At 34.8% G+C, this 23684-nt stretch overlaps 1 protein-coding gene and 1 long non-coding RNA gene across 2 annotated transcripts; one reads left to right on the top strand and one right to left on the bottom strand.

The window, feature by feature from the left end:
* Nucleotides 1-597: 597 nt before the first annotated feature.
* LOC149535709 (uncharacterized) lies at nt 598-7656 on the bottom strand. The gene is made up of 3 exons (XM_089805327.1): nt 4965-7656; nt 1326-2180; nt 598-1227 (listed from the first exon to the last, which is right to left on the bottom strand). Exons 1-3 carry the CDS (start codon nt 7654-7656, stop codon nt 911-913), a joined length of 3864 nt encoding a protein of 1287 aa, XP_089661453.1. The 3' UTR covers nt 598-910.
* On the top strand, nt 1875-13703 carry LOC149535710 (uncharacterized). Its single transcript, XR_016357242.1, has 3 exons — nt 1875-2011; nt 2105-2164; nt 13471-13703. It is a non-coding gene; the product is annotated as an uncharacterized LOC149535710 (long non-coding RNA).
* The last annotated feature ends 9981 nt before the right edge of the window (nt 13704-23684 follow it).

The raw sequence follows: 23684 nt of genomic DNA on the forward strand, positions 1-23684 counted from the left end.
AAAGGCACAAAAAGCACATATGATGTAAATAGAGCTTAGGCTAGGAAAGTGTCACTTGATATTCTAAAAATGAAACCTTACATGCTATGATATAGCTTTGGTTATTCTCCACAAAATAAAAATGATACAACTTGACAAATAAAAATCAATAAAATCCAATTTGTTTAATCCTTTGTTTGAATTTTTTAATAAAAAATTATTGTGATATATAAAAATGATTTTATTTATAAATGCATTCAAAAGTATTATTTTGTATTAAAAATAACCATAAATATATAATATTACATAACAATAAGAAAATACAACTAAAATGATTACTATATTCAATGTGATGATCACATTAATTAATGAATAAGTAATACATACTCAAGAAAATAATATACATTACAATATTTGAAAGTTTTGCTTTAATAAAATTACTTCACAAACTTAACCACATATAGGGCTTGCTCAAAGTGAAATGTAGTGTAAAGAGGGTCTACTTAAGCATCACAAATCTTAATAGTGAAACAATTATAATAGTTGTATACTTAATATTGACAATATAGATAAGCAATTAAAACCAATAGTAAATCAAAATAGGTAAAGTGTCATATCTTTATTAATCAAAATTTATCTTCTAAATAATAAAGATTATACTTGAACTAATTACATATGATACTTAGGCATGTGAAAATGATATTGTAGTTCTAGAGGACTTGTGGGTATTTTGATGGTAGAAAATGTGTAAACAATGCGATAGAACATAAGAGAAATGACTTGTTTGAAACCCTGTACATTAAACATTACACTATAATGTTTTGCTCTTAGACTAATAGTGTTAAGAAGTCAAAATTGGCTAATTTTTTCCATGCTTAATTCAGCCCTTAGAATATGATGTTTAAAGACCGTTGCCCTACACTACTAAGATTTAATTGCACTCGTTGTGGATAGAAGTCAAAAGAGACAACACTTGCCTCATAGATGGACGACTACTTGGAGCAGCTTGAGTGCAGAGGAGGCCAACATTTAAGAGGGAAACAACTTGATCGGTTGTGGCATCTTCTTTGAGAACATCATCCACTCCATCCATTACCCTAGTCGGATACAAAGACCTTACCCACTCACGCAATGTCATTTCGCCATCAAATGTGCTTGTGGGTTTCCTCCTCGTAATCATCTCAAGCGGCACTATTCCGTAGCTATAAACATCCACCTTCGTTGAAACCTTTTCACTATATGCAAGTTCTGTAATAAAACAAAAATGACAAATAAATCTTAAACATCACATGCTATGAAAAAATAACACTTTTATAAGCAAAGAAAGAAAAGAAATATTTGACTACCAGGGGCAATGTATCCCAGCGAGCCTCTGAATGTGCTGGAAATTGTTGCTCCGTGAAGGTCCGGGTCAATCAAGCGTGCAATCCCAAAATCATTGACATGGGCCTCAAAATCTTGGTCAAGGAGGATATTGGAAGGTTTCAAATCACAGTGAACGATCTGCCCAACTCCGCATTCTTCATGCAGGTACATGAGAGCATTTGCAACGCCTGACGCAATCCTCACCCTCTTCTGCCAGCTGAGTCGGCAAACATCTGAGCCGTGCAAATGCATGTCCAAATTAGCATTGGGCATGAATTGGAGCAGAAGCATTTTGGTGTCCAAATTGGAGAAAACACCCAGAATTTTAACAAGGTTTCTGTGCTTTAATTTACCCAGTGTCTTGCACTCTGCCACAAAGCTCCGTTGGGCCTCCATGCCCAGCTGATCTACATTGAGCTTCTTGACTGCAACGCTCATTCCTCTTCTCAGTTCACCCCTGTACACCGTACTCGACGCCCCCCTTCCTATGATTCTTGTGTCGCTGAATCCATCTGTGCAATCGTATAGTTCTTGCTCGCTCACCTTCAAACCCTCTCCAAAACAATGCATCTCCATGTCAAAAGCAGAGTCTTTAGTGGCCTGAGAAGAACGCCTCCACCACTTGAAGAAGATCGCAGTACAAACCACAAAGAAGATTGTGATTCCAGTAACTATGCCGGCTAATTCAATCGCACTTGTGGATTGTTTGGAATTCTCTTTCGGGGATACCGTTCCAATCGTTCTCTTTTTCGATTTGCAGGTTTTGGACAGGGGAGCGCCACAGAGCCCCGCGTTGCCTAAATAGGATGAATTATCAAAGGTATTGAACTGACCACCTGCAGTTATGTGAATGTTAGAATTGAGAGAAATAAAAGATAGATTGGTTTGTTGATTATGAGATTAGAAGAGCTTATCAAATGAATTGCGATTGTTTCATTATGTAAAGTTGTTAATACATTCATGTAGAAGTTCTAAGATATATCTAGAGTGTTGCTTAGTCAACAAATGAACAACTACTTAGATTAACAAATAAGCTTTGGCCATCTAAGAGCACAAGCCAGCTTCATGGCATACAAGATAGCCATAGCTTTCATCAAATACTTTTTTTTGAAACAAAGTAGAAAAATAAAATTTAAATAGAAAAATTATACATCTGAGAAGAATTACTAAATATTCTAACAATCTCTTCCTTAATTTCCACCACTAACTAATCACATCTATCTTCAGACTGGTCTAGATTCCCCTCTTACCAAAGTGTGGCAATCTCTTTTAGAACTGTGTCTTGGCTGTTATGTGTTTAGGTTTCTATACTTGGTCTCTTAAAGAGGGTCACCCTTAAACATCACATACTTGACTATATAACACTATTATTCTAGGAATGAACCTTAGTGTGTGATGTTTACACTGTCTACCTAAAGAAGACTTCAATTCTTTTAACAAAAAACCCTATGGCTTTTTCTTGGACGTCATATTGGTGGCTTCTACCTTAAACGTTACATACTTGACTATTTAACACTTCGATTCTAGGAATGAACCTTAGTGTGTGATGTTTGCGCTGTCTGCCTAAAGAAGACTTCAACTCTTTTAACAAAACCCTATGGCTTTTGCTTGGGCTTCATATTAGTGGCTGCTACAAGATCTTATGATCTCCTTCATTAAAATCAACCCACCTTTCAAATCAATGGCTTCACCTTTCCTATTGGTGAATGTAAACTCTTTGTTTGTTTATTTTGAGCCAAGATTTCACTATACCCACATTATCTACACTACGATAATAGATAGAAAGGCGATGTGCAACAAAATATATCAAATAGTCATTAGCATAAAAAATAATAGTATTTCTTCTCTTCCTACAAGTTCAAGATCTGATATCAAATGAAAGAAGATTATAACATAGAGAAACCATTCTATTAAATCAATAAAATAATTTATCTGTACTTCAATTTTGCAATTTTTCCAATATTTGAATAATATCAAAATAAGTAGGAGATAATTTCCACAAGTAGTCAAATTGTGATATTGCTATCAGAATTTAACTGCGTGATTTTGAGTGAAACTCATTGACCCATGTTTAATGAGTAGTGATTCAACATGAATCCATCTCTCATGAGAATAAATGGAACACTAGGTGATGCTCACAGGGGTGAAGCACCAGTGCTAAGTGTTCCATTTATTCTCATGAGAAATGGCTTCATGTTGAATCACTACTCATAAAACATGGGTCAATGAGTTTGACTTAAAATCACACAGTTAAATTCTGATAGCAATGTCACAATATCAAATTAATCAAACAAGCATGAAAGAAAAAGAGGAGCACCTTACCATCTGGTATTAATCCAGAGAGTCTGTTATATGAAAGGTTCATGATTGCCAAGGAGTTAATCTTGATCAGCACTTTGGGAATTGTATCGTCTAGCATATTGTTCGATAGATCCAGGGACTCTAAAATTGGCAAACTCCCTAGATCCGGAGGACTAACAATCTCTTCCTTAATTTCCACCACTAACTAATCACATCTATCTTCAGACTGGTGTAGATTCCCCTCTTACCAAAGTGTGGCAATCTCTTTTAGAACTGTGTCTTGGCTGTTATGTGTTTAGGTTTCTATACTTGGTCTCTTAAAGAGGGTCACCCTTAAACATCACATACTTGACTATTTAACACTATTATTCTAAGAATGAACCTTAGTGTGTGATGTTTACGCTGTCTACCTAAAGAAGACTTCAATTCTTTTAACAAAAAACCCTATGGCTTTTTCTTGGGCTTCATATTGGTGGCTTCTACCTTAAACGTTACATACTTGACTATTTAACACTTCGATTCTAGGAATGAACCTTAGTGTGTGATGTTTGCGTTGTCTGCCTAAAGAAGACTTCAATTCTTTTAACAAAACCCTATGGCTTATGCTTGGGCTTCATATTAGTGGCTGCTACAAGATCTTATGATCTCCTCCATTAAAATCAACCCACCTTTCAAATCAATGGCTTCACCTTTCCTATGGGTGAATGTAAACTCTTTGTTTGTTTATTTTGAGCCAAGATTTCACTATACCCACATTATCTACACTACGATAATAGATAGAAAGGCGATGTGCAACAAAATATATCAAATAGTCATTAGCATAAAAAATAATAGTATTTCTTCTCTTCCTACAAGTTCAAGATCTGATATCAAATGAAACAAGATTATAACATAGCGAAACCATTCTATTGAATCAATAAAATAATTTATCTGTACTTCAATTTTACAATTTTTCCAATATTTGAATAATATCAAAATAAGTAGGAGATAATTTCCACAAGTAGTCAAATTGTGATATTGCTATCAAAATTTAACTGTGTGATTTTGAGTCAAACTCATTGACCCATGTTTAATGAGTATTGATTCAACATGAACCCATCTCTCATGAGAATAAATGGAACACTAGTGATGCTCACAGGGGTGAAGCACCAGTGCTAAGTGTTCCATTTATTCTCATGAGAGATGGCTTCATGTTGAATCACTACTCATAAAACATGGGTCAATGAGTTTGACTCAACATCACACAGTTAAATTCTGATAGCAATGTCACAATATCAAAATAATCAAACAAGCATGAAAGAAAAAGAGGAGCACCTTACCATCTGGTATTAATCCAGAGAGTCTGTTATATGAAAGGTTCATGATTGCCAAGGAGTTAATCTTGATCAGCACTTTGGGAATTGTACCGTCTAGCATATTGTTCGATAGATCCAGGGACTCTAAAATTGGCAAACTCCCTAGATCTGGAGGAATATGGCCAGACAATTTGTTGGAAGAAACGTTTAGACTTCTGAGTCCTTTCAGCAAGCCAAACTGTGTGGGAATTTTACCACTCAGCTGATTCCTGGATAAGTCCATGAAGCCCTCAGTTCGGTAAAGACGTTGGAAATCTTGCTGGTGACCCTTGAAAATGAAGTGAGCATTGGTTTTGTCTGAACTGGTGAAGCCATTGCCTGAGAGAGCGTCAAAGCTGCCCCACAATATGTCGTCTTGAGACCCTGCTTCTGAAGGGTCGGGTACAGCTTGCAGAGCTTTCAATTCAGAAACTTGATTCGGAATGTGCCCAGAAAACAGATTGTTTGACAAGTCCACTACATGCAAATCTTTCGATTCCCAAATCCACTCGGCCAAAGAGCCCTTCAACTGATTATATTTCAGTGACAACAATCTCAGCTTTGTCATCCCTTTCCAGCTCGCAGGTACAGATCCATATAGAAGGTTGTAGCCGAGATTGAGATACATCAGATTGCTGAGATTTCCAAAGGAATCAGGAACATTTCCTTCCAGTTCATTATTCGAGAGAGATAAGATTGAAATGCCCTTCACTAGCCCAAGGTCGGGGGAAAGTTTCCCTTCAAACAGATTGTTGTCAAGAAAGATATAGTTGAGCTCAGAGCAATTCGCAATGGCCGGGGAAATGTCACCAGATAATCTATTGCCTGAGACATCGATGAAGAGTAGAAGCCGCCAGGAAGAAGAATTGAATTTAAGCCTGCCAGTTATATTGTTTTCGCTCAAGCTCAGCGACTGTAGATTTTGAAGCACGAGAATCTGTTGTGGCATCTCTCCGGAAAGATGGTTGTTTCCCAAATGCATTTCTTGCAAACTACTGAGATTGCCCAACTCGGGGGGAATGCTTCCGGAGAAATGATTCACGTACAAATAAAGACTCTCCAAAGCACCCAATTGGCCTATCTGCTTTGGAATGCTTCCTGAAAAGTTATTCAGAGCCAAAGAAAGATATCTCAACTTTTGTAACCTACCCAATTCAGGGGGAATATTTCCATACAAAAGGTTGCTGCCCATGTTGAGATACTGCAGGGATCTCATCTGTGCAATCTGCGGAGGCATGCGGCCATTGAGATTGTTCTTCTGCAGCAGAAGCTCCTCCAAATTACTCAGCCTGCTCAGCTCTTGAGGCGTTCTCCCCGTCAGATTATTCGACGACAAATGCAGAATTCTCAGGCTATGTAATTGACCCAATTCGCCAGGAATAACTCCAGAGAGCTGATTCGAAGACAAGGAAAGTTCCTCCAACTTCTTCAAATTTCCCAACTCTTTAGGAATGACTCCACTCAGATTATTAGACCCCAAGAAGATGCTTTCCAACTCACTCAGCTGCCCCAACTCCTTGGGAATACCTCCACACAGCTGATTTGCAGGGGCAGTGAGAGTTCTCAAATTCCTAAGCTCTCCCAACTCCTTAGGGATGCTCCCATTGAGTTTATTGGAAGACAAGTATATATATTTCAAGCTCCTCAGCTGTCCGAGCTCAGGGGGAATGCTACCGCTCATATAGTTAACAGAAAGCGTAAAATCCTCCAAGCTGGTAAGTTGACCCAACTCCGGAGGAATGCTTCCGGACAGCTGATTCTCCCACAAGTAAAGCCTCCTTATTTTCCTCAGCTTCCCCAGCTCTTTTGGAACCCCACCGCTTAACCTGTTAAGATACAAATCCATGATCTCCAAATTAGACAGCTGCCCGAGCTCGACAGGAATATTTCCACTCAGATTAGTGATAAAGAGCGAAAGGATTCTTAAATTCCCAAGCCTGCCAAGAACAGGGGGAATGCTTCCAGAAAGAAAAGCGTTCTGTTCCAGAGAGAGTTCTTGCAGATTTCTGAGCCCGCCAAGCTCTGGAGGTATCCCACCAGTAATGTTGTTCCGCGACAGACATAACTTCTCCAGATTCTTCAGCTTACCAAGCTCTGCAGGGATTTCACCCGTCAGACTCACAATTCCCTTAAGCTCAAGAGACACCAAATTCGTTAGATTGCCGAGGGACGCGGGTACGAATCCCGTGAACAGATTGTTGCCCAGATTCAAGGTTTCCAGAACATAGCAATCCCCAAGCTGGGAGGGTAATTCACCGCTCAGCTGATTTCGGCTCAAATCCAGATGATTCAGAGCCCTCAATCTGCCAATTTCTGAAGGAATTGATCCGGTGAATGAATTGGAAGAAAAAATCATATATTTGAGATAAGTGAGATTACCTAGATGTGGGGGAATCTCTCCTCCCAGACGATGCCCAGCCAGGCTGAGCTTTTCCACCCTGAAAATCCCCTGCTTGAGGGAGCACGAAACTCCAGTCCAGTTACATGGATGTTTCTTCTCTGCATCCCAACTGGACAGCGTCTCTTCTGGATCAACCACAATTCTCCTCTTTAAAGCCAAAAGTGCATTCATCTCATCTGCTTGCAGATTCACCTGCTCATTTCCTTCATTAATAAGTGCAAATGTCCCTAAAATTAATAGAGAAACATGAAACATATTGCCAGATAGATATCCCATTGCGCTATCCTTAACATCTGCATTATTTTATTGCAATAAGTTCAATCCGTCATATAGGCCGCCCACGCCGAGCTCTCTCCTGGATTAGAATTGTCTAATCCGTTTTATCGCCTCACATCTAAGCATTTGTCTCCTGAATGCACAATACCAGATTACAGAGATATTAATCCTTATTGACTGATTTTGAATGAGTTTATAACAGGTCAAGAATGATAAGTAGGAGATACAGCAAGTCAAATTGTGATATTGCTATCAGGATTTAACTGTGTGATTTTGAGTCAAATTCATTGGCCCATATTTCATGAGTAGCGATTTAACATGAATCCATCTCTCATAAGAATAAATCTTATTCTCATACTCTGATTGAGTTGTGGTAATTATTAATCTTTATACTCTGCATGCCTTAGCAGTGTTGTAAAAATGGGAAAAAGAAAGTTGGAGTATATTGTATCATGCGGATTTTTATTCTTCTAGTCGCACTGCTCTCATTCTCATAATCTATCTCTACAATGTTATAAAATATCGAAAAATACCAGTAAAAATACTGATTTTTGTTTTTGTGGTTGCGTTCTTTTATGTGAAGTAACCATTTCTACTATTCATATTCTCATAATCAGCCACCACAATGCTGTAAAAATGCAAGTGACAACACATTGTTTTGTGTGGATTTGTATTTTTGTAGTCCAGCCATTTTGTATTGTGCACATTTTTGTTTTTCTGAACTCTTTATCAATTTATATGGAGAAAAAGTAATTTTTACTGGTCTCATTCTTATAATCCACCTCTACAATGCATAAAAAATATCAGTGAAAATACATTGTATTATGCAGATTTGTGCTTCCGTAGTTGTGTCATTTTGTAGGGAGTAACCATTTTCACTAGTCTCATCCTCATAATCCGCCTCCACAATGCTGTAAAAATGCAAGTGAGAACACATTGTGTTATGTGGATTTGTATTTTTGTAGTCGCACCATTTTGTGTACAGAATTAGTCATTTTCATTGATCTCATCATGATGCTCCATTTCCATGATGCTGTAAAATGCAAAATACCAATGCAAACACATTGTGTATACATATTTTTATTTTCTGTTGGTGTGTCATTTGTGGATTTACCATCTTCACCAGTCTCATCCTCATAAGTCATCCTCACAATGATATAAAAATGCAAAAAATCCATTGAAAACATATTGTATCATGTGGATTTATGTATTTGTAGTTGTGTCATTTGTGTGGAGAATAACCATTTTCACTAGGCTAGTCTCACACTCATAACCCACCTCCACAATGTTGTAAAAATGTTAAAAAATAAATCTAGTGAAAATACATTGTGTTATATGAATTTGTGTTTTTGGAGTGGTGTCTTTTTGTGTGGAGAATAGTCATTTCCACTACTCTCAGTCCTCATAATCCACCTCCACAATGCTATAAAAAAAAATTGTGAAGACACAATGTGTTACTCATATTTGCCTTTTTGCAGCAATACCATTTTGTGTGACAAGTAGCCATTTCCATTGGTCTAGTCCTTATTCTGCCTCTGCAATGTTGTAAAAATGCAAAATACAAATGAGAACATGTTGTATATTATGGGGTATTGCACTTTTGCAGTCATGTCATTGTGTGTGGACAAACGAATTGTTGAGTGTAAGAAACCAACATTATAAATAGATGTTGTGTGGATAATACCATAGACAAATTGAATATTCATCAATCTTTTATTCTTAATTAAATAACTCCAGCTTAAGAAAACTCCTCATTTAGAGAGTAAGGTCAAACCTTTTAACAAGAAAAAAAATGATATTTTTTAATGTTCAATTTATATTAATGATAATATGTAGTCAAGGTGGCTTATGAGGCTTAAATTTTATTGATGATATATTTAAACAGAGCCAAAAAAAAATCTTTTTTTGAGAAAACGACACTTATTATCATTAAGAGGGCTTGGATGAAAAAGGTATAATAGATATAAGGAGAATTTAAGGGAGTTGGATAACTTCCTAGGGAAGAGTTACTCACATACGTGTGAATAACTCATTAGCACTGAGGTATGAAATCACTTTTAAAGTGAGGTTAGGAAGTCATTAGGGGAACGAGAGGTTTAGCAAGTGAGGTGATGGGTGTATTGTTGGTCTTTAGATTGGACGTTTTAAATTTTGGAGGATTTAAATAAATGTGAATTTATTTAAAAGGGCATTTAATGGAGGGAATGTACTAAATAAATTTAATACGTCGAAGGGGATACATTTAAATTAAATTTAAATATATTAGGAGTTGAACTTATATAATTAAAGGGTAGTGCACAAAATGGGGGACCAAAAGGTGCCAAATTCCTTTTTGGTCCCTCAAAAGCTATAGTGTATATGCACAAAAAAGTGTGTACATTATAGTGTACACACATTGTGGCTTGGATTGCCCAAGCCTTAGGCTTAGGAAATTTAAACCATAGCGTGTGTCTGTTATGTGAAGTTTGCCTTTAAAATAAACGTACATGATTAAGGCCCAACTTTTTTGTATAGTACACATCAAAATAATATTTTTATTTCCATATATTAATACTAAATATATACTTATAAATATAATATAACTTAGAAAAATATTAAATATATACTTATTAAATTGTAATATTTAAATTAATTTAGATACAATATTATATATCTATTTTCATTTGTTACAGTTGTCCTAGAGAGAAAAAAACGTGGCGATAATTTGCAAAAAATTGAAAATTTTAAATCTGTTCATGCCAACAAAATCTACATTCCTTGATAGGAGTAATCACCAATGGAAATTATGATAGCATAAACAATGGACAGATTATCTTTTGAATAAAAAATTCATTTATTAAATTGTATCATCTTCTATTTATGATCTATGTGTGCAATACTTATGATCTTCATGCAAGAAATTTGCAACAACAAAGATATAATTTTCCATGTGCAATAGCAAAGGTAAAACTTTCCATGTCTAACAGAAAAGGTAATATTTATGATCTTTGTTTGTGTGTGTGTGTGTGTGTGTGTGTGAGAGAGAGGGGGGGGGGGCGGGGGGGTTTAGGGGTCCTATGACCCTTTACAACCCCTAAGGTTTATTATTAGGTTTCATCCCCCTAAGATTTATTCTTAGGGATCATAATTCATCATAAGGGGTCTTAAAGGGTCATTTTCCATCTGGAAAGAGAATGGGAAATGCCATGTCAAATAGACCCTTAATAGTGTACTCATTAATAGAGCTAGGGCTAATTTGTGGCCAGTCAATAATGAGGTCAACCTCATTTTTTATTTGTAAATATTCTTTAATAATTTTTAGTTCACTTCATTTATTTGGTAGTCTTTCCATAAATGGAATTGAGTTCTCTATTTCAATACCCTCTTCACCTTGCATATTACCAACATCATAATTTGTTGTCATAGTTTCCGTAGTCTCACTTTGAACTATATGAAGCTTTTCTGAATGTGTGTACTAGAGTTTGGCAATGCTAATAGAGCATTAACATTAAGTTTGGCATCCATATAATATAGGTCGTTTCTTATTTTTTATGCTAGTGCATTTTCTACATGACTCCTAAATGTAGCAATCATAATGCTTTCCATTTGTATTTATCCTTAGAACTATTACTACATCAAGATCTTTGAATCTTTGTGGAACAGTCTTTACTACTATCTTGATATCTTGGGGAAAACTAATTGTGTGACCATGATATTTGTAAATTGACCTCTATAAGCATGGGTAGCTTGAAATATCAGACTACCATGTGCAATGAACATCTCTTCTAGTTGAGTGAGGTTTTGTAACACTAATGGTTGTTCCAATGGTTTCGTATTGTTAGTTGTGGAGAATTGATGTATTCCTTTTTAATAAATGTATCTTCTACAATTAGTAGTTTTATTTTTTGAATAAGCATGCATACCATGGTAGCATTCATTACATATGTTGCATGTTTCTAATGTTAATAGTGCATCAATTCTTTTTCTAAAAAAAATTGTTCGTCTTTAAAAATTTGTTGGACTTAATGATTGTCATGTTGTGAATTGTGTTCTTATTTTTAGTTGTGTGTCTATGCACTTTTTTCTTTGGGACTATGAGTTTTTTTATTGTTGATATTTCTTGATGTTTAAGCATGGATAGGTATTATGAACCCAAATATTTCTTTTGAGAATTTTTTTTTTATGGCACGATGTGCATAAAATTTCCTCTTTATGCCAAGCATAATACAAGAAAATTCTATTACAAGATTCTATTTTTTGTACTTCAGAGGATTGTGCCTTGGCATCTTATGCATCCATGTTCATCACCTACAAAGGAAGAAAGTTTATTTATGAATAGTAATTATTTTCTCTCTCTCAAATAATACTGTGTTTGAAAGTAGTATTGATAGTATTCACTTGAGATGTTTGAAAAGAGTATGGAATATAAACATACTATACTGTATTTGAAGCATACTTTGTGCATTGATGGAGTACTTAAAATAATATTCATAATTTTTTGTACAATACACGTACATCATAAATGAACATTTAATGACTGGAATAGCAATTTCATTCTTCATATATCAATAATAATGAATTAACTCTATTATTTTAAAAATGTATTCCATACAATGATGGACTAGAGAAAAGATCATTCACAATTTAGTTCATAATACCTATAAATCCTAAATTGAGATTTCATATCTAAAATAGTATAGATTATCAATCACATTGCAATAATAAGCTAAACAGTGTTATTTTAAAAATTAGTCGATAAGTTTTGAAGGGATTTTGGAACCCTATAATAGAGAAAATCACTTTTTGATACAACATGGCCCAAAGTACAACTTCTATTCTAAGAAAAATCACTTTAAAAGTAGTTGAATAAATTGAGATATTAAGTCTTGGAAATGTTGCACACAACATGAATCTCATTTAGGAGGTAGTTGCTTTCATTGACTAAATCAATTGTATTGACTTTGGTGATTGTTTATTTTAGTTGTGTTGAATTATTGTATGTTTCATTTTTTCTTGATATTGTGAAGAGAAATTGGTTATGTTTTACTTTTTGAATAATCTCTTTAGTACTTTCCTTTACTTCTTCATTGTATTGCAACATATATAGTTGTTTTGTAGACATTCCTACCATCTTGGATGCAACTTCTTCAAAATCAATTGTTGATATAGTGCATGTGTGATCTTCTAGTTGTGCTTGAAGAACATATCTATAGCTGCACTCTTTGAAGCTTGTTGCATACTTAGAACAATATCACTCATTGTTTTTAGTTTGTATAACTCTTTTCTTGCATTATTTTCCTTGTGATTGATTGGGACAAGATGGATAGTAAAATGAATATGAATTGATGTATACCACTATTTATTAGACCCTACACTGAATGACATTCAACATTTTTGAACAACCCACTTCAATTGTGCTAAAGAATTTTTATGTTAATAGTTGAGGGATATCTATAAGTCGTGTTGTTGTTGTGAGCATATAAATGTTCTTCTTTGATCAAATCCAAGATTACAATTATTTTTCCTCTAGAACATCAGGGTTAATGAACAACTAAGTAGTCACCAGTGTGCTTATTACCTTGCCATTATATTTTGTTATGCAACAATTTTTTATTGCAAGAACTATTGACTTTTGTTGATCATACATTTCCTAAAACTCTGATCCATCTTTGTTAGATGTTTGTCCCCATAGAGTCATATTAGTAGCAGTGAATGACATCTATCAATTTGATGCTTCTCCTAAGAATCATTGTAGTTGCTAATTAGTCATAATAGAGTACTAAAGAACCATTAATCTTATTTTAATGCTAATGGTTCTTTAATCTTATTTTGTAGGTGCTAATATCTATCAAGCCAAAAGGGAGTTTCTATAGAAAAATCTAATATGAGTCAAATTATCACCTACTAAGTGTTTTAGAGATCAATGTTTATCAACTTTAATAGGAGGTGCTAGATTTGTTTATTTAATGCAAATGTATTTTATTGATTATTCAAGAGATTTAGATATCTTATTATTGTTTACTTTATTTTTGATATTTTTATTAAATTAAAAAGACAATTTATATTTATTATTTTATTTAAATAATAAGTTCTTTTTGGTTTTATCAAACACACACACATACATATATATAGCTTCAATTAATACAAATCTATTTTATTTATTATTCTAGATAATTAGGAATCATATTATAGTTAATTTAAATTTTTGCATTTTTATTTAATAAAAAAATAATTTTATTGATTATTTTAATTAATAAAAAATAGATAATAAGTTGTTTTGAATATTTTTTTGATTGGTAAATGAAAAAAGCCTTTATATTATATTAAACTAGAAAAAGTTACATTGTTCTCTGTTCAAATGGGCACTGATAGGAAAAACGAAGAAAGAAAATCTCCAGTCTTGCCCGAGACCATAGTCCTATATTATACAAACTTAAAAGTGGCATACCCTAGAATGCATGAATCTCTTACGTTTGTGATTTTACATAATTAGATGATACATTTACAAAGATACTTCTATTGTAAATAAAACTGGATACTAAAATGGTGGGATTCCAACTTTTAATCTTCAAAGGCCCTACCAAGCATCTGCATGACAAAATACAACTATCTTCCTATTGGAGATTAGTAATCAAAATCAATGTGATAAGAAGAAAGATGTTAGGTTAAAGTCTGATCAACATACTAATAGTCTTTGCGAAACAAAGTTGTAGGAGGTAATTCCAATTCATTCCTACTTTGGGTTTACCACACCTCAAATTTAATATTCATAAATTCACTCTAGCTAATATTGGGCATTAATCATATGTATGCTAAACATCGACATATTAATAGTATCCTAAGCTATACTGATCAGATTTATAAGAAGAATTATGTAATACTTATGACTATCTCCTAATTTTGAAACTCAATTTGCTATCTGTTCATATTACCATTAATTCTTAAAGTGAAATGTATTTTCATAATCCTCTCTAAGCTAAACTGAAGGCATTCTAATACTAACATTTAACTACTATAGATGCTAATACTAATAGAAAATACCATCTACCTAATGGAAAACATTCAACATGAAGAACTCCTCTACTAAAAAGAAGCACAATCAAGAAATAAACAAGGGAAATATAGTTCTCTGATCTGCAATCCAAACATAGGTGTGAAACCTAGATTAGTATATAAAACCTTACTAATTTAAGGCCAAAATTACCTTACTGGTGCTAATTAGGTTCGATTTTAATATCAAGAGCTAAACTATATGTTCATTAGTGAATCCTTTATACATAATATATCATTTGTTCAAAAAAAATTCTGTATTATCCCTACTAGCAGGTTCTGGTTCGTGCCCAAAATGCTAGATAATGTAATACATCCATACTAGTTTTAGACTATCCTTATATTGACCATAAAACCTAACCTAAAACAACTATAAAAAAAAATACAATGGAGTCTATAACTAGGTAAGGAGTCGAAGAAAAAACCAAAAGAGGCCACACGTAGGGCCATAACTAACATATATTGCTAAACTGAAAAAACCTAAACTTGACAAGGGCTATCCTTAACATAGACAACCCAAAAAATCGGTCCTTCATAGAGCTTTTTAATGTTGAGCCTCCTCTTTCTTCCAGCATACCGTGACTATGCCCTTGGCCTTTTTTGCATCATTTGCTATTGACCTGCTGGGAATACATACACCATTAGTTCTTTGTTGGACTTGATAAAATTCAGCAGTGAGAATTCTAGTCTACCCAGGCCATCAAAATTGGTAGCTAGCTCGACATAGGCTTCAAATGCTTGAAGAAAATTGATCACCCAATCCTTGCTAGGGTCTTCATGCACTCCTCTCCATCTTAGCAAGAAATTAATGATAGCCTCCATTTTTGACCATGCATTGAAGAATTTTATGTTGTCTCTGATGAACATGGATGGTCTCCTAGCAATGTTGACAAGCTGCAGCTCCTCTGGTTCATATGCCATGTATACCTTAGGGAGCGAAATACACAATTTTTCATCCATGCTAAAGACATCATTTTCCAAACCTATTAACTAGGTGATATCAAAGATGTTATAACATAACCTAACTATTTCCCCTTTCTCGACACTAGCCCTAGCCAGATGTCCTATGAAGGTACCTATTACAGAGTTGTTGGTTCGTCAGGTAAAATCATAATTGAACGCCCTCTCCCCAATAGCTTAGTTGATAGCGAACCTAGTAATGTCATCTATGGATTAAGAATTCTATTCTACCTTTCTTGCTTCATAGACCCTCTAAATGCCATTGTCCTCACTTTCAAAGCATGAAAGAGGGCAATTGAAGACTCCATGCTTAACCTATTGTCTACAGGGATTGCTAAGTTAAAAATTCGTGAAAAGTTTTAGGAAGTCATGCTTTAAATAAAAAATGGTCACTCGTATAAAAAGGTATTGATTATATCTCGTAGACATGCATGAATTAAATTATTGAAGGGCACTACTAAACTTGAGTCTAATAGTTAATGATTATTTCCTAGATGCCTCATGAGTGTAAGACTCGCTTTTTGCTATGCATGTATTTTAATAATTACTACTTGAAACGATGCAAGTATGATCCTTTAAACTTATATTTTATTCTAAACCTCAATATTTAATATCAATTTATCCTACTCCATGTATAAATTCTTCTCCTTCCACTCCTTGATTTGCCAATTTATCTGCATCTAAGTTGCCTTCATAGAAAATATGTTGAATTCTAACTTCCACAAATTGATCTATAAGGCTTCATACATTTTCCAATTTAGCATTTAAAATCCAATTTGACGTCTATCGCTTTCTAACCACATTTAATATAATTTGGGAATCACCTTCAATGATTAATTTTTTAGTTTTCATTTTAATACTTAATTTTAAGCCTTCTTTTAATGCATCTAGTTTAGATATGTTATTAGTAATAATGCGTAAAGGTTTAGCTCATTTTAACAACCATTCTCCATTTTCTGATGTTATTATGCATCCCAATCCTGCTTTCCCAAGGTTCCCTCTAGATGCTCTATCAAAATTTAATTTCTTCCACCCTATCGAAGGTGCTTCCCATATGCATTTTTTTTGGGCTACGAAATCCTATTTTGGATACACTATGGGGGGATTGATTAGACGTGTCTATTTTTTCCTCATATTCCCATCCCATCCTAATAATGTCCCTTTTGTTTTAGTTATATTCCTAAGATGGCAGTTCATAACTTCTGTGATAGCTGCCTCAACTTTATTGAGAAATGAGATCTTACAAAGCTCTATATTTTGAAATATTTGTCTATTTCTTTCCTTCCATATTTCCCACATAATGATAGATGGTATTATATTCCAATTTTTTTCATAAATACTAATCCTACTTTTAATTGGTCATCCCCTTCGAAGACCCTAAATATCTTGTGGGAGAGGAGCAATCCATGATAGCTTATTTTTAACCCAATACCATCAATCTTGAGCAAAGGGACACTCAAATAGTATATAATCCAAGTTTTCAGAATTGCATTTTCATAGAGTGCATCTAAAAGGTCCTTTGAATCCCATTTTAGTAAATCTATTAGCTGTTAGAATCCTATTTTGAATTTTTGCCCAAAGAAAGACGCCTGCCTTAGGTAGACAAGTTATATCCCAACATAGATCTAGGGGGATATCAATATTATCCCAACTTTGCAAATTAATTATAAGATTGTAGCCTAGCTTGACTTTGTATATTCCATCTTGAGATGCTTCCCATATAAGTTTATCTTCACGATTGTTATGGATCACCATTCTTTTCTTGACAATAGCTCCTACAATTAGGCAATAGCTCCTACAATTGCTAGTGACAAAGGTAACTAAAAATAGAACAACACATTAAGAAAAAGTTTAAACTTGAATATGTGTATGAACCTTGTAATTTTTTTTGTTAGATGATACCATCATGCAAGTTGATGAAGGATGACGTGAGGTGGAAGACGAGAAAAAGTGGAGTGAGGTGGAATTATTACAGAGAAAATACTTTCACCAAGAAAGTATTTTATTATGATGAGTGAAATGCTCTTAAAGAGAGGACGACAAATGAGTGTGAAACTTATCTACAATTGATGTAGGAATTGTAGGATCAATATTAGATGGCTAGAATTGCTGTAGGAACTCGTCACGACTATATGGCTTATGGTAGAGTTTTAAGTGGTGCCCATTAACAAGAAGTTTGAAGCAAACATGATCAATGGTATAGAGCTGCACTGCACCATTCTCAAACACAAAAATGATTTCATATGGTCCAAGCCAACAGGTTTGGAATTTTCTTGGAGTTTGCTAATAACAATAATCATATAGTAGGGCCTAGTCTCCAATAGAAAACTTCCTATCATGGATGAGCTTATCATGCCATTTCTTTTGCTACTATTGAATTATCTCAATATTATGGAGGGAAAATTTGCGGTATTCATCAAGGGTATTCAGCTATAGTAACCTATCTTTTTGAGCCTTTGAAAGATCAACATCCAATTCCAAAGCAGTTTTTAAAGTCTTGTGCTCAAATTCTATAGGTATGGAAGTAGATTTACCATAAAGTAATTCAAATGGGGTAAATCTAGTGGTGCTCTTCCATGTAGTCCTGTAAGCCCAAATTGCTTTACGAAGCTGGGTAACCTAGTCTTGTTTGTGAATAGCAACTGTCTTGGTGAGGATTGCTTCTATCTCTCTATTTGTGATTTCTACCTAACCATTAGCTTGTGGATGGTATGAGGAAGATGTACCATGATGGATCATGTACTTCTTCATGAGTTCTACAATCAGGTTGGATGTGAATTGAGTTCCTTGATCTATGACAATTTCTCTAGGTACTAAAAATCTAGTGAATATGCATTCATATAGAGAATTTGCTACTTCATGATCTCTGGCACGTGTCATAGCTTATGCTTCAACCCATTTAGTTGCATAATCAGTACATACTAAGATGTATGATTTTCCATGAGAAGAGGGTTGTATTGGATCGAAAAAGTCAATACCGCACTTGTCAAAAGGTGTGACCACCACCTATGGCTGTAGAGGCATTTCATCAAATTTAGTGGGCCTTCCCATGTGTTGGCATCGATCACATCACCTTGTATATTTTTTTGCATCTTTGTGGAGAGTAAGCCAGTAGTATCCAGTTGTTAAAATCTTGTAGGTTGTTCTCTTTGCTGCAAAATGACCCCACATGGTTCATCATGACATGCTCGCAAGATGTCATAGGTTTCATCTGCCCTCACACATTGGTGAGTTACTTGATTTGGTCTAGTGTAGAACATCAACCCAACTATCCACGATAAATTGAAACTCTTTTCCATCAAGAGACGATGCTACTTGGGTGAAAAGTGTGTTGGTGTTCTTCCTATAGCAAGGTAATTTTCTATATTTGCAAACCATGGGCTATAACTTTCTATTGAAAATAGATGCTCATTAGGGAAGCTATCATCTATGGCTACAGGTTCATCAGGTACTTGAAGTTGTGATAGAAAATATGCTACTACATTGTCTTAGCTTGGTTTATCTATTATCCTCACATTAAACTCTTACATGAGGAGTAGCTAATGTGTTAATCTATCAAAAATAACAGGTTTGTTCATCAAATGTTTTATAGAAAAGTAATTAGTGTAGAAAAAAACCTCATATCTTGTGATATAATGCCAAAATTTATTAAGTGCATACACAACAATAAGGAATTACTTTTCAGTGACAGTATAATTCAACTTAGCACCCTACAAATTCTTACTAATATAGAAAATGGCATGCTCAATAGTACCTTCTTTTTGTCCTAGAACTACTCCTAAAGTAGTATTAGATGCATTAGTGTGAATGTGAAAAGGTAGCTTCCAATCAAGTCCTCTAAGAATAGGTGTTGTAGTCAAAACATCCTTCAATTGCTGGAATGCTTCTTCACAATCTTTTGTCCACTCCAATTCAACTGTCTTCTTAAGTAAGTTGTACAAGGGGGTAGTAAGCTTACTAAATTTTTTGATGAACCTCCTATAGTAACCAACATGTCCAAGAAAGCTTTTGACATCTATTTTCTTGGTTGGTGTTGGTAGATTAGTAATTACAGTGATCTTTGCAGGGTCCACTTGAATTCCACAAGAGGAAAGGTAGTGGCCAAGAACAACTCCTTCCATCATGAAATAAAATTTCTCACTATTAAGAGAAAGGTTGTATTCTTGACACCTTTTTAACACCTTCTCCAAGTTGGCATGAGCTTTTTCAAATGTTTCACCATAAGTGGTGAAATAATCCATATAGATTTCAACACAATCAACAGCTATGTCAGAAAATATGCTAAGTACTGCTCGTTGAAAAGTTGCAGGTGCATTACATAATCCAAATGGTAAGAAAAAGTAAGAAAATGTTCCCCATGGATAGGTGAATGTTGTCTTATCCTAATCTTTTGGAGAGATCTGGATTTGATTATATCTACATAAACCATCTAAAAATGAAAAAAAATCCCCTTCCTGTTGGGTTATCCAATACTTGATCAATAAATGGCAGAGAAAAGTGATTCCTTTTAGTGGCTTTATTAAGCTCCCTATAGTCTACACATACTCTCCATTTTCCTCCCTTCTTTGGAACAATAACTAGAGGTGACATCCATTGGCTATCATAAATAGGATAGACAAATCCAACACTAAGAAGTTTTTGTAACTCTACTTTGACTATATCTTTCAATGCTAGGTTTACTCTCCTCTAGGGTTGTCTCACTGGCTTACATTTTGAGTTAATATATATTCTATGTGTACAAAGACTAGGATCTAAGCCCTTCATGTCAGTATAGTCCCATGCAAAGGCTTGTTGACTATCTTGTAATAGTCTAATGAGACTTGTCATTTGAGATGCAGTAAGGTTATTATTGACATTCAACTCTTTTCCTATAGCAATCTCAACTCTCTTTACCTTATCTATCTTTAAAACCTCTACTATTGATGGAGATTTAATTTCATGGGGTAATAATGTATGAAGGTAATTAGGTGCTATAGGAGATTGAGATGCATCACATTAGGCAATACAGTTTGTAAGGATCCAGTAGGATTTGCAAAAGCAAACTCCTTAGAATCATACTGATCAGAAAGGATTGCAGCTAGTACATCATCATCTTCCTAGGATACAACAAATGGGTTTCTCTTAAGCATCATGAGCTGTTGAATAGAATTAACTTCTGAAGGATGATCACCAAGATTTGGCCAAGAAACTTGGTCAAGCTCTAGTTGTGGTTGTGTAGGAGAGTACAAAATTAACTTTTTAGTCTTGGCACCATCTGATATTTTCATTTTTCCTTATCGACATGCAATGCATGCATCTATAATGACCAACCAAGGTCTTCCTAAGATTAATGGATATCCTCCAAGGGCACCTCTAGGTGACAACACAACAAAGTCTGAAGGAAAATCTAGGGAGTCCAAGGTTACAATGATATCTTCTATCATATCATCAGGCTTGATAGTTGAGCTTTTTGCTAACTGAAGTATTGTAGGAGTGTCCCTTAATCTAATAATGCTAAGTCTTAACAAGACTTCTCTAGTCATGACATTAATTGATGCTTCTAGATCAATTAAAACATTCTAAATTTGGATGCCATTTATGTCTATGGTAACCATAGGACTTCCTGTGTCAAAATACTCAGGTGTCAAGGCTTTGCTCAACATTAAATCAGAAAGTTGTCCCAACACATGGACAGTAGGAGGATCCTTTTTCTTTCTACCAAACTGCTTGACACATGCTTCTTTTAAGGCTTTATTGTAAGGGGGAATATCCTTAAGCGCATCCAATAAGGGAATCTGGATAGTCATTTTTTTAAGCTGGTCTAGGAGATGAATCGCTACAGGATTTGGTTTAGACTAGCCTTTGTGAATATGGGGGAGTAGATGCTTGTGGGGGAATTAAGGCATCAACTAGTTGATTTGTTGAAACATTTTTAGTATCACTGAACTCAGTTATTATAGTTCCTTTAGGTGGAGGCAACTTCGTTCCAGATTTTAGATGAATATCATTTATTTGCAAAGAATAAGCCTATTTCTTGTTGTTGGGATTTGGTGCTAGTTGAGCAGGAAGTTGTGGTTGCTTTTGTAGGCTAACATTGGCTGCAAGAGGTAGAGGCATCAGGACTTGCTATTAAGGTTAATGCATTAGGGCTTGCTGCTGAGGCAGTTGGTTAGGCCCCCACTAAGGTGGTTGCTGCCAATTACCTTGGTAGATAGTTTGCTGGTTAGTGTCCCACTGAGGATACTGGTTATTTTGTTGAGGCCATTAATTATTTTGTTGTGGATACTAAGGTGGTTGTTGGTAGGCTTGGTTATACCGTGGCTACTAGTTGGGCCAACTATTGTTCCAATTTTGTCCTTAAGGGGTAGAATTTGGAGGAATAGTGCCTTGCCAATGATTATTATTATAACCAAAATTATTTAGAGGGTCTTGAGGCATAGCTTGTCTCTAAGTCCATGGACATCTTTGAGCAACATAGATCATTTCTCCTATATCCTCATCAATTGCTTTAAACTTAGTAGGAATTGGTTGTGCATTCATGGCTGCAATGGTCTTGCATGTGCAGTTCTTCTTCCTTTCTCTACAACGAGGGTAGAATTCAATCAGCATAGCATCAGCTTCATCCTTTTTCCTTTGAGCTTGCATGGTATCCAACTAAGTATCAACATCATTAATGATATTTTTCTTGAAGTTAGAAAGTAGGTTAGATAACTCCATCTTAGATACTCTTGACCCACCATTGGTCTTATGTGGTAGGCTCTTTAGTCATCTACCTTTCTTTACAATATCTCTTGAATAGTTTTAACATATCTCCTTGATTTCATTCCATGTCCTTTGTGTAACATCCTCTCCAAACATTAGGTCCAAGGCTTCCATGCTTTCTTCTCGAACACCTCTTAGAAAAAGATGTTTCTTAGATTCTTCATTTAAGTTGTGTTACACTGCACATTGAACAAGAATCTGGAAACATAGTCTTCCAAGGTTTCATCCTCTTTCTGTGAGATTTTAAAAATTTCATCCCCCTTCATATCTTGACCTCTACAATATTCTTTATATTTTTGAAGAAATAAATTACTCATTTTAGTCCAGTTTGCTACAACATTTGCACCCAACCCCATGAACCATCTTAGAGCAGCCTCCTTCAGAGTAGAGGGAAATAATTTCAACATATGGGCATCAGTTGTGTAGTCATAGCTCCTACAGAGAATGTCAAACTCAAAGAGAAAGGTTTCAGGGTCTTTTGTAATAAGGCCATAGAATTTTGGAAGGGCAACATCAGATATGTTCTTCAAATTTTGATTCCCTTGTTGAGGTGGAATAGGAAAAGGAAAGTTAGGCATAGCCATTCTTGGAGGAAGAGGTGGTGCTTGATATATAACAATGGCTAGTGGATTATCTTGATATGTAGGCTCAAGAAAAAGTTCATTCAAGTGGAGTGATTCTTTTGAAGATGAAGAAGGTATTTCAGCTTGAATATCAACAAATAAATTTTTAAAAGGTTCGTCTTTGTCATTCTCTCTTTGGGGTTCACCTAGTTCAAGATGAATATCATTGGATGGTTCTTCTTGATTATCACGATGAAGGAATCTCCCAAGGTGGTCTCTTCTTCTATGCATAACATGCTTCTTTAATACTAAATTCTATTCTATAGGGAATAAAAGTACAACTATAAAGATTGGTTTGAATTAACACCATCCCCAACAATGGTGCCAAAAATGCTTGGCCAAAGAAAGGGATCAAAATACCATAGCAATGGACTGCTTAATCCAAGATTGGACATCTTGAGTGTTTCTAACCCAACTCATTTGGATTCATTTAATTTATCAACCAGGGATGTAAACTTGAAATGGTGTATGAAAAGTATATGCTTCAAACTTCTCTAAACTTAAGAATTATTCTATGGAAATTCAAATGATTATGCTATAGTAAATCTACGCTAAAACTAAGAATCAAATCTATTTTAATAAAGCATGACAATACAACTGAGAACTATGTCAATTGCCTATGTTGTAAGAATAATCCACTAATTTTTCTATCAATGGCTATAGGAACAATAGAGT

This window comes from Cupressus sempervirens, chromosome 10, assembly GCF_028749045.1.
Source record: "Cupressus sempervirens isolate cs-2001-9-10 chromosome 10, ASM2874904v1, whole genome shotgun sequence".
NCBI lineage: Eukaryota > Viridiplantae > Streptophyta > Pinopsida > Cupressales > Cupressaceae > Cupressus > Cupressus sempervirens.

Coding starts and splice junctions, on each gene's coding strand:
- LOC149535709 (XM_089805327.1), bottom strand. CDS start 7,656: ATGGGATATCTATCTGGCAATATGTTTCATGTTTCTCTATTAATTTTA. Junction 2,181..4,964: donor CTCTGGATTAATACCAGATG/GTAAGGTGCTCC, acceptor ACATAACTGCAG/GTGGTCAGTTCAATACCTTT. Junction 1,228..1,325: donor GCTGGGATACATTGCCCCTG/GTAGTCAAATAT, acceptor GTTTTATTACAG/AACTTGCATATAGTGAAAAG.